The sequence below is a fragment of the Procambarus clarkii genome, chromosome 40 (assembly GCF_040958095.1).
Source record: "Procambarus clarkii isolate CNS0578487 chromosome 40, FALCON_Pclarkii_2.0, whole genome shotgun sequence".
NCBI classification, from domain to species: domain Eukaryota; kingdom Metazoa; phylum Arthropoda; class Malacostraca; order Decapoda; family Cambaridae; genus Procambarus; species Procambarus clarkii.
The window spans coordinates 29,864,230-29,876,476 of record NC_091189.1 but is presented as its reverse complement, the minus strand read 5'-3'; the positions used below and the strand labels follow the sequence as shown (position 1 = coordinate 29,876,476).

At 49.3% G+C, this 12,247-nt stretch overlaps 1 protein-coding gene across 2 annotated transcripts in view; it reads right to left on the bottom strand.

Moving 5' to 3' along the window:
- LOC123757996 (partner of Y14 and mago) overlaps window positions 1–12,247 on the bottom strand; it is a 102,232-nt gene that overhangs the window by 36,514 nt on the left and 53,471 nt on the right. For both annotated transcript variants that reach the window (XM_069338918.1, XM_045742099.2), the window contains one exon: window positions 6,272–6,368. In XM_069338918.1, the coding sequence (XP_069195019.1) occupies window positions 6,272–6,368 (97 nt within the window). The remainder of the gene's footprint in view (window positions 1–6,271; window positions 6,369–12,247) is intronic.

Genomic DNA, 12,247 nt, shown 5'->3' with positions numbered 1-12,247 from the left:
CGGGTAGATCGACACGGCGAAGTTCAGACTCCCATACAACTAATCGAGCAACCGCCGAGTGACCCAGGATCCTCCCAGAAACAGCCGAAGGTGGGACTGCACCTGCAGTAACGCTGCTGAAGGGGGAGACAAAGAAGCGGTTCGAGAGTCCCAAACAAGACCCAGCCAGGTCTGAACCTGGGATGGAACCAGATGGGACTTCCTTCAGTTCACCAGGAACCCGAACTTGACGAGCTGGGAAATAATCACACGGCATGGCGAGCAGATAAGTGGACCGACTTGGAGCCTACACCAGTCAGTCGTCGAGATAGGTCAGAACCTGAATCCCTAGCAGACAGCAACTAATCCCAATCCCAGGGACCAACTAAACCCTGCCCCGACTCCAAAACCCTCAAATGTTAGGGGAGCCAGAAGAAGGGAGGGAGGTGCAGGACGAACAACAGGTGAAAGACAAGGGAGCGCGGACTGAATCAAAGTCGAAGCGACTAATGCCCCCAGGTCCGGGTCCGTATAACCAAAGCAAGGCAGCCGCGGGACATCCTGGTGGGAAACCAACCTAGCGCGTTGCACTAACCGAAACCTAGCATGCAACGCAAATGCTGTCTGCATCCTAACAGTAATATCATCAGAATAATATTGGAGTACAAGCAGAGAACACAACTAGCAAGACTCTGGGTCAAAGGTGTTGTCGACCCAACAGGCAGCATGACAGAGGCAAACGAGGGGACTGTCACCCCTGAGACAAGGACACACAGCAACCTTCAATCCCGCACAAGGTAGGCTGGAACTCGGAAGATGCAGCCATAGGTCCATTAGAGTGTCTACTACGGGAAGCCCGGGTAAGATGTTGCCGACCGGTTAAAACCCAAAGCTAACAAGGGGAGAAGTACAACACTGAAACCCCTGCTATGTGTACAATCACAGGGACCTAGCAGAGGGCCACCAAAATATTATCAATGGAACTATACCCACACTAGGCACACCAGACAAATGAAAACAAAAAGAAAAACCCCACAGAAAAAAAAATTGAAAGAAAAAGGCAAGAAGCCGACTGGCAAGCAGAGGGAGCATCGCGCCGGCCAGACAAAGAAGACAACTGGGAAACACCAGCACAAAAGCTGCACCAAAGGCCCATCTCAACTTGAGGGTGCAGTTGGTTATTGAAGAAGGATGAACAACATGTAACCAAAACGGGGCATCAGGATGGGAAACCAACCTATCATGCAACATGGATGCTGACTGTACTCTAAAAGTAATGTCAACTGAATAGTACTGGAGAACAAGCAGAGAACACGACTCGCAAGACTTCAGGGTCCAAGGTATCGTTGACCCAACAGGCAGCATGACAGAGGCAAAAGTGGTGACTGTCAGCCTGATAAGGGCACACAGCAACCTTCAAATCCACACAAGGTGGGCTGGAACTTGGAAGATGCAGCCATAGGTCCACTAAGCCCCTACAGGGTTTTCCAGGACCCATAGGCTGACTGCTATGGGATGCCTGGGCAAGGTGTTGCTAACTGGTTAAATTCAAAGCTAACAAGGGATATATCAAAACACTGAAACCCCTGCAACGTATACAATCACGGGGGCCTAGCTGAGGGCCACCAAAATAACAGAAGTGGAACTAGGAACTATAGTCACACCAGGCAGACCCCCACCAGGAGAGAGAGAGAGAGAAAAAAAAATACAACGTGCTCAGAGGAAATAGGAACTGGCCGCTGTATAGGTAAGCTGGCTGCACAACACCTTGATGCCCCAACCAGCAAAATACCATTCCCTACCCAAGGTCAAACATGGGCCACGAAACCCAAGCTGGCCCCAATCTTGATTACCTTGAGGTGTTTTCGGGGCTTAGCGTCCCCACAGCCCGGTTGTCGATCAGGCTGTTGGACGCGGCTGCTCGCAGCCTGACGTATGAGTCATAGCCTGATTGATCAGGTATCCTTTGGAGGTGCTTTTCAAGTTCTCTCTTAAACACTGTGAGGGGGTGAGGGGGAAGGGAGGAATTGGCCAGTTATGCCTCATATGTGTAGTGGAAGCATGTTGAACAGTCTCGGATCTCTGTTGTTGATAAAGTTCTATTCTGCACATCCTGCCATGCCTCCTGGTCTCATGTGGTGTTATTTCTGTGTGCAGGTTTGGGACCAGCCCCCTCAACTATTTTCCACATGTAAATTATTATGTATCTCTCCCGCCTGCGCTAAAGAGAATACAGATTTAGGCATTTCAATCTGTCCCAATAGTTTAGATGTTTTACCGAGTGGATTCTAGTAGTAAAGGGTCTCTGCACTCTTTCCAGAACAGCAATTTCTCCAGCTTTGAAAGGGGCTGTCATTGTGCAGCAGTATTCCACTCTAGAGACCACTAGCGTCTTGAAGAGTATCATCATTGGTATAGCATCTCTAGTTTGAAAAGTTCTTGTTATCCAACCTGTCATTTTTCTTGCAGTTGAGAGTTACTTTATTGTGTTCGTTTAAGGTAAGGTCTTCCAACTTGAGTACACCCAAATCCTTTACATTGCTTTTTCGTTCTATGTTATGATTTGACTGCTTTTGTACGTGGTCTCATTTACCCAAGAGAAGGGTAAATGCCGAGCAGCAAAAACCCCTACGGAAATGATTTCCCGAATGCACTAGGGAAGGGAACCCTAACACACAAGGTGCCTAGGGAAGGATGCCCTTAAGTGTATGCAGCCCCAGCAATGATGAGGACACCTGGCCACCGCACACAAGAACACTGCAGAGGTCAAAACGAAGGTAAAATCCAATCTATGGAAATTGAGGCCAGAGAAAACGTCCGCACCGGACCACATTAGCTAACGAACTGCAGAGCTGGGTAGCCAGCATGAGAAGATCCAAGGCTCCCCCCTCACCCCTCTTGGGGAGGGAAGGGCTGCACAGACGAGTAATTACCTAAGTGGAATTACCTAAGTGTAGTTACAGGATGAGAGCTACGCTCGTGGTGTTCCGTCTTCCCAGCACTCTTTGTCATATAACGCTTTGAAACTACTGACCGGTCATGGCCTCCACCACCTTCTCACCTAACTTGTTCCAACCGTCTACCACTCTGTTTGCGAAAGTGAATTTTCTTATATTTCTTCGGCATCTGTGTTTAGCTAGTTAAAATTTATGACCTCTTGTTCTTAAAGTTCCAGGTCTCAGGAAATCTTCCCTATCAATTTTATCAATTCCTGTTACTATTTTGTATGTAGTGACCATATCACCTCTTTTTCTTCTGCCTTCTAGTTTTGGCATATTTAATGCCACTAACCTCTCCTCGTAGCTCTTGCCCTTCAGTTCTGGGAGCCACTTAGTAGCATGTCTTTGCACCTTTTCCAGTTTGTTGATGTGCTTCTTAAGATATGGGCACCTCACAACCACTGCATATTCTAGCTTTGGCCTAACAAGTCATGAACAATTTCTTTAGTATATCGCCATCCATGTATTTAAAAGCAATTCTGAAGTTAGAAAGCGTGGCATAGGCTCCTCGCACAATATTCTTTATGTGGTCCTCAAGTGATAGTTTTCTATCTAGAACCACCCCTAGATCTCTTTCTTTATCAGAATTCTTTAAAGATTTCTCACATAAAATATAGGTTGTGTGGGGTCTATGTTCTCCTATTCCACATTCCATAACATGGCATTTATTAACATTAAATTCCATTTGCCAAGTGGTGCTCCATATACTTATTTTGTCCAGGTCATCTTGAAGGGCATGCCAATCATCTAAGTTTCTTATCCTTCCTATTATCTTAGCATCATCAGCAAACATGTTCATATAATTCTGTATACCAACTGGTAGATCATTTATGTAGACAATAAACATCACTGGTGCAAGAACTGAACCCTGTGATACTCCACTTGTGACATTTCTCCAGTCCAATACATTGCCTCTGATCACTGCCCTCATTTTTCTATGTCAGAAAATTTTTCATCCATGTTAGAAGCTTACCTGTCACCCCTCCAATATTTTCCAGTTTCCAGAACAACCTCTTATGGGGAACTCTGTTGAAAGCCTTTTTTAGGTCCAGATAGATGCAGTCAACCCAACCATCTCTTTCCTCTAATATCTCTGTTGCTCGATCATAGAAACTGAGTAAATTCGATACACAGGATCTTCCAGATCGAAAACCATACTGCCTGTATGATATTATATCATTTCTCTCCAGGTGTTCTACCCATTTAGTTTTAATTATTTTTTTCCAATATTTTGACTATTACACTTGTCAATGATACAGGTCTATAATTAAGGGGTCTTCCCTGCTTCCACTTTTGTAGATTGGAACTATGTTAGCCTTTTTCCACATATCAGCTACAACTCCTGTAAACAGGGATGCCTGAAAAATCAGTTGAAGTGGAATGCTGAGCACAGGTGCACATTCTGGTGGCGGCAGTGGTGTGTGACGTTTGCTCGTTTGCTTGGGATTGGAGGGAGTTCTACCTGTTTGGTTTTTCTTTGTACTTTTCTTACCATGTGGGTTTGTTTTGTTATGCCTACCTTTCTGGGTGCCTATCACCAGTCAATGGCATATAAGGAAAACCCCCAACCACAGGGAGGGGTTTCCAGGGCCATTGCTCCCTGCAACCTCTCTGAGTGGGGCCAGGTTCTGGCTCGTGGTTCCCAGTAGGTCGAACTCCATAGACTAATGCCCCTTTCTAATATATCACACATTAGCCCGATAGCTCCAGGAAGCCAAAGGGCCTCCCCACAGAAAAGCTTGAGACAAATTTCAAAACAGAATCAATGAACCGTCGATGTGGAATGCCATGAGCAGCAGCTTTGACAAGACCGAAAGACATGAGGTGACAGTAATTGGCATGAGAAGCCAATCCATTAAAACCACAAAAAAATGCCATTATGAAAACTACAGGCAAGATACCAAAATACAAAAACAAAAATAAAAAATATCTTCCAAGTTCCAGGTGAAACCCAGAGAAGAAAGACAAAACAAACAGAGCACAAACCAAAAACCTTCAAATGCACGAAGGACCAAGCAATGGGAACGGCATTCCAGCACCCAGTTGGAGCTCCTTCCCTGACTACAAAAGAACAGACAAACAAATACTTTTGTAGACAGAAAAGTGTCTACAGAAGTCTCTCTTCCTGAGAGAAGGAAATCTAGCCTTCAACTACACCCTTTTTCTCCCAGAGAGAGAAGGTAGCAGAATGTCAGCGGGAAATATTAACTCAGCTACCTTTGCCACAGTGTAATGAAGGTACAGTAGTAATGGACTGCCATTAACATATAAAAAGCCTGATGGCCATCCTACAAATTCTCACTCGGTAATACGTACCAGAATCGGAGGGCTAATTCATATAGAATAACTGTATAAACGGGTTGTTGGGTCACAAAGGGTAGACCAAGCAGGAAACACCAGGCACGGGGCCTGCTTGCCAAATACAAACACCAAACACACCCTATGGGCATTGGCAACTGTCAAGGGTGTGGGTGGTGCACCAAATAATGAGCACATAATGTTGGTGCTACCTTTAAACAAAATACAGTACCTTAGAACGCTCTCATTCACCAAGTCTCACAGAGGTGTCAAAGACCTGTGCACTGCCAAGGGCAAGGCACCTTTCACCAAAAGTCAGCCTCTCAAACCCACCAGAGAAGGCAAGCCTAGCAGGGCAAGGGCACTGCTAGGAAATACCCAAAAATGATCACTTAGGCATGTTTAGTTTAATTTGGGACAGAAAATAAACCTCACACACAAAAAGTGAGGCTAAGACACACACAGTATGAAGAAGAAACTAAAATACACAAGAAAATGGCCCCTGTAGGACAGAGTAGTGTCCAGGATGGCCAACATTTACCTGAATAACTGGGACTCGAAGAGATGGTGGAAATGAGGAGTGAAATCACGACAGCAAAGCCATGCACTCAAGACAAGTAACTAAGACTATCTAGTTGAGGGATTGTGGACACCTGGATGTACACAATGGTAATTAACAAGTGAACTGCTTCAAGACTGAGTGATTCACTCAGTTCAGGGTCTTGTTTCCTTATCTCCTAGGATTTGTCTGTCTTGTTGATTGTTTTGACTTGCCCAGCTTTCTGGTGGCCTTTTCAGGCTAAGGTGATTCCCTGGCTTGCATTGAATTGGGTGGAGCTATCCATGTAGCTAGTAACAAGGAGCCACTATAGGAGCCCTTCCAGAAAACATGTAAACTAAATAGACTGTTATAGAAAATGAGAGTTCAAAACAACAATTTTGGAACTGAATTTATATACAATATCCTCAATATTTTCACTTTAAAAGAAACTCACAGGGGCATTTCTTCCTGAGGAACATAACCATCTTTCACACGTCTTGCTTTCCTCCAGGTTCCGTCAGGACGCTGAGATGCAGGGATAAAGCATTGACCTGCAAAATAATTTGAAAACAAAAAAAAATATGTAGCAGTACAAATAGGCACTGAAGTAACAATCACATTCAACAAGGTGTATATACTAAATATTTAACAATAATGACAACAATATTTTGTAATATTTTTATTTAAACCCCCAGGACCAAATTGCCATTGAAATCTGCAAGTCAGTTATACTAGATAAGAAAGTTCTTGTTCAGGTTATTTTAACCCTTAAACCGCTAAGAGCTTTTTGGCCTGCAACAAAAGTCTGACAAAAAACCAGCGTTGAATGTAATGAAACGCCATTTTCTGGGTGAGACCCGGAGGCTCCCCGGAGCTATACCTGGCTGATGTGTGTATATATTAGACCATGGCAACAGTCAATCGAAGGAGTTCTAAGCCTACCGGGGACTAGAGTCCGAACCTGGCCCCCTCAAGAGAGGCACGAGGAGCAATGGTCTAAAGACACCCCCGTGCAATTGGAAGCAGACTTTGTCTGCTGTCTACCAGGTCAGGCACCCAGAAATGTAGCAATTTCAAAACTAACTACTGCTGGTCAAAAAATTGCACGCCAAAGCCGAACTAGCAACAGAACTGCCCAATCAAAAACAAGGAAACAAACATGACGTCACCATAATTGCTGAGCATCCGTCTGCGCAACCCCCCCTCCCCGGGAGGGGGATGGGTGGGTCCCAGACCTCTGCGCCATCAACTCTCCTCAGTTCAGGGACTGAGTATAAAAAACATGAAAAACTGCCGACCGGAGGGAGGGAGGGATGCCGGGGAGCCTCTGGGTCTCACCCAGAAAATGGCATTTCATCACATTCAATGCTGGTTTTCTGTGGAGAGCCCCTTTGGCTCCCCGGAGCTACCTAACCAAAGATAAGAAGGAAAGGGACTCATCCGGGAGGTGGTCGTCACTCGCTCCTCAACTCAAAGTCAAGACAACAGGCCGCAACCTGCGACCCAAGGCTATACACGCCCGAGAAGGACTAGGAACAGTAACAAGGTAACATGCAGCCAGGACCATGTTTGACCTCCAAAAGCCCAGTGCCCAAACGATAGGCCAAGACATTACCAAAACAGCAGCCAAAAGTCAAACTTACAAACGGCGTGGGCACGGGGAAAGACCGGAGGCTGGCTGGACCGAATAAACCTGTGAGCAACCTAGGAGACCCATGCCCTGGAATAGGGAAGAAGGGAAATTGGATCAACCCAAAGCCCGTCCTCTGCCACAGAGGCCTTAATGCGCAAATAACGGCAGAGAGTCACAGGCACAAAACATGATGCACCCCCCCCCCCACCGAACCAACCAAGCATCAACAACCCAAGGACCCCTTCAAAAAGCAGCCGACTCATTCTTCACCAGAAAAAAAGGAGACGGCTGCAAACGAAGAAATGACCACCGGGAACAAAAGAGCAGAAATGCCTGCACCAGAGGAGAGCATGAAACTCTCCGACCCGACCCCCAGAGGCCAATGCCAACAAGAAAAGAACCGTAGAAAAACAGTCCTGAACCAAGGGGGCCACCCCAAACCGAGAAGGGAGAAGAGAGCACCCGGTGCAACAGCCAGGACAGCTCAGACGGTGAATGAGCAGGCCAGAGGTGAAAACAATGCCTGAGAAAGCTTGTGGAACAGAGCAGAAGTGACATCCACCCCAAATGCAAGCTGCAGCGGCTCCACCAGTTCCACCCGAAATGAGGCGACAGTATCTGGCATAAGAAGACGGTCCTGAAACAACCAAGAGAAAAAGAACAAAACAACCTACGAAGAGACAAGTGCCAAAAAGACCGCCAGGAAATTTCATACTGCCGTCGAGACGAAACTCGCAGTGGGGACACCAACTAAGCCCCATGATCACCATACAAGTGGTGATAAACCCATGTCAAAAAGACCAGAAGCGAGAAACAGAGAAGATCGAACCAGCCATGTACTGGAATGGACCGATCTGCTGAAAGAGGCGGAGCCGCAGGAAGACCCTCGGGTTCGGACATTAAGCAAGAAACGCCTGAACCAGGGCTGGGTCGGCCACCTAAGAGCCAATAGGACTACTCATCCCTGGTAAGTTTCTCTAAGCTAGCCAGGACCTGGAGCAACAACCGAACCGGTGGGAAGAGGTACAGGTAACCCCAACTCGACCTGTCCAGTCGAAAGGCATTGACCCCGATGGCCTCGCAGTCTTGGAAGGGTGCCACAAACACTGGAAGACGCCTCGACCAAGTCGATGCGAAGAGGTTCACCTCTAGGTGCCCGTACATCTGGCAGAGTCAACTGAACAAGTCTGTGTCGACTGTCCATTCCAAGGATAGGGGAATGAAACGAGACAGGCCATCCACCAAGACATTTGACACCCCCTGAACGTGAACCGCCAGGAGAACCAAACCCCAAGAACTCGGCAAACGAGTCACCTGAAGCGACCAGCCCCACAGAGCCAAGGATTGCATTGAACCCCCGCGGTTCAGACAATGAACCACCGGGGAGCAGTCCGAAAGGAGTCAGATCATTGCTCCACGAGCAACACGAACCCTCTGAAGCGAATGCCACACCACCGCAAACTCCTAAGCCATGCTGTGAGCCCGATGGAAGGACTGACCCCACTGACTCTGGCCGGCCTGGTGAGCACTGGTCATAAAACTCCAGCTGAGAGATGAGGCATCCGTGAACACATCGAGCGGGGACTCGGGGAGGCGTCAGGGCATAGAACCCCGAAAAAACCCTCAGAGGAAGCCGGCGACACAGCAGCCGACACAAGGCTCCCGGGATCCGAACACAGTGATCACGAGAGCGGTGGAAGGGACGCCCCCAAAGAAACCAGAACATCTGTTGAAGTCACATCCGACCTGACAGGTAGACCAGCACGGCCATGATCAGGCTCCCTCACCACCGCTCAAACAACCAATGTGTGACCCGGGTGCCCTCTAGAAACAGTCGTAAGCGGGACCGCAGCTGCAACAACGCTGCCAGAGGGAGAGACAAGGAAGCAGTCCGAGAGTCCCACACAAGACCCAGCCCAGTCCAAACCTGAGAGGGAACCAAATGGGACTTCTTCCAGTACACCAAGAACATGAACCCAGCAAGCTGGTAAGGAATCAAATCCCTGGCGAACAGACACGAGGATTGCCTGGGAGCCCACACCAGCCAATCGTCGAGGTAAGCCAGAACTCAAACGGGACACCACGACCTGGTTAAGGGATGTGGACCGGCGAGGTGCTAGATCCAAACTGAAAGGAAGGCAACGAAAGCAGTAAGTCTATCACTCCACGACAAAACTGAGCCAGTCTCTGAACACCGGATGAATCGAGACGTGCTAATACGCGTCCCGGAAGTCCAGAGACACCCTCCAGGCACCTGGCGCCAAAAGCAGCTGGACCCGAGACAGAGTGGTCATCTGAAAGGAGGGGCAAAAGAACTAGGGGATCAGACGGGACAAGTCCAGTTTAATCACAGATCTGCCCAGTCCTGTTTCGGAACTGAAAACAGGCGGGAAACCCACTCCAGGATGACCTGACAGAGCGCAGGGGAAGAGGCCCGTCCCACAAGCCCCAATCCCCCCGAAGGAGAAGGAAAGAAGCAACGCGACAGCAGGCTAGAGGAAAATGACCCGAACTGCCAACGAATCGTGGGACTAGGCGAGAACAAGCAGCGCAGTCCTCCTCCCTACCACCCCACCAACAGGGCGAACCGTGAAAGGGCTGATGACCCGTACGAGAGCCCGACTGGCGCTCAGAGGGATCACTGAGCCAACAACTCCGTATGAGGGCCAGGCCCAAATCTGGCACTACTGGCTTATGACGACCAAAGGAACCCCGAGACCTGGCGTGACCCTTCCAGGCAGGACTTCCACAGCCATCCCCCCGAAGAACCTACAAGTCCGACATCGGCTGTCAACAAGACGAAGCCACTGCAGAAAAAGCACCACTGCCGACTCTGCAAACAGCAACGGACAAAAAGGGGATGAAAATCTAAAAGCCAGGGCCCAAGACGATTCCAAAAAATGGACCAGCACCACCTGTCAGCACACGAGGTGAGAAGCGAAGAACAAACACCGCCTCCCTCACAAATGGCGCACACAACTTTCCGGGAGCAAACTTTCAGCACATTCCAGGAGCTGGGCCCGGAACCCAGCTCCTCCACACCCACCACGAGCCAGTCCAAAGACAGCTCCAGCAGGAAAAAGAAGCGCAAGACCGAAGCCAAGTGCTCACGGGCGCACAAATCCTCGGCCACCAGGGATGCCGAAAGGGAGGGAACCTGCATGTGAAGCCGCACTTGACCGATATTATAAGGAAGGATGGGGGGCGAACAAGCACCCATTGAGGTGCTCCAACTCACCCCCTCCCCCTACCCGACCAACGACCGTAGGCAACTCTCACCATTCAAGTGCGCAGTCCGACAGGACGAATGCCAAGCCCCCAACGTAAGAAAAGGCAGTCTGCCAGCTAGGAAGACTCCAGCACCTTATAATGCACCCAATAAGGAAAAGAGGAGCCACACTCAAAAGAAGAAGGCTTCATTATCGAGGCGTAATCCGGGTCTTGCAGGAGGTAAGCCGCAAGGGCCTCCCACACCTCCTTCGGTGGGATGCAGGAAGCCAAAAAACCTCCAGAAGGAGGGAACCGAAGAACCCAAGGGAACTCGGAACCAGATCCGGGAAGAAGTCGAACTCATATAAAAATCGTACAGGGAGGGGGGGCAGGAAAACCCCTCCCCCTGTAACAACAAGCCCTGCACTGAGGGTACCAAACACCCAAGCAGGGACAAGTGGGGCCGAGGCCCCCCAAGTCAACTCCTCCCCAGCCCCGGAATCCTCCACATCAGGATTCGAGGCCGAACCGTCCTCCAAACCCTCTTCCTCTGGAAAAAAGGCAGAGTCCACCGGAAAAGCAGGGATGAAGGGGGCCCGCTGGCGTGGTCAAAAGCTCCGGCAGGAGGACCAGGCTCAAATACCTCCGCCGCCAACCAGGAATTGGCAATCCCCGAAGCCTCCCCCCTCGAGTCTCGCTACCAGTATAATTCAGCGGGGCAGCTGTGGGGCATCCGAAAGGCAACCAACCTCGCATGTTGCTGCAACCTAAATCTCACATGCAACACTAAAGCTGCCTGCACCTAAATATCAGTCTCAGTGGACTGGGAGAATGGAGTACAAACAAAGAACACCACACGCAGGACTCTAGGTCAACGGTGTCACTGACCTCAACAGGCAGCAAGGTGGAGGCAGACGGTGAGTGTCACCCTGAGACAAGGGGACAGAGCAACCTTCAAACTCGCACAAGGCGAGGTAGGACTCGGAGGTCTCCTACATTGGACAACTGAGCCCCAAAGGGGGTTTCCAGGGCCCTGAGGCTGACTGCTAAGGGAAGCCCAGGAGAGGTGCTGCTAATCAGTTATCCCAGAGCTACAAAGCAAACAACTAAAAGCTGAACCCTTGCGACGTGTGCAAGCACGGGGACCAAGTGGGGGGCCACCCAAATCCTACAGGTGGTCTTACCACCACACAAGGCAGACCCCCACCAGGCAAGTCAAAACAAAAACAAAAGAAAAACTCCACAAAAGCACAAGGTCTCCAGGTGAACAGAACCGGTCGCTATGCATACATCAAACAGCTGCACAGTACCTCGCGCTCCAGCCAGCGACGAAACTACCTCCTACCCAAGGACAAACAGGAGTAACAACCTTCCTCAGCTGAACCCCCAAGGGCGGGCAATCACCGAGCAGATACAAAACCACACGGAGGTAGCTGCTCCTGAATGGCTCGTGGAAGGAAACCCTGAGGCCGCAAAGGTAGCACTTACGGAGCACATAGGGAAGATGACCCTAGGTGCATGCAGCCCCAGTACTCTTGTGTTACTTCTGGCTCACACACCACCAAAACAGAGCAACAACACCGCACG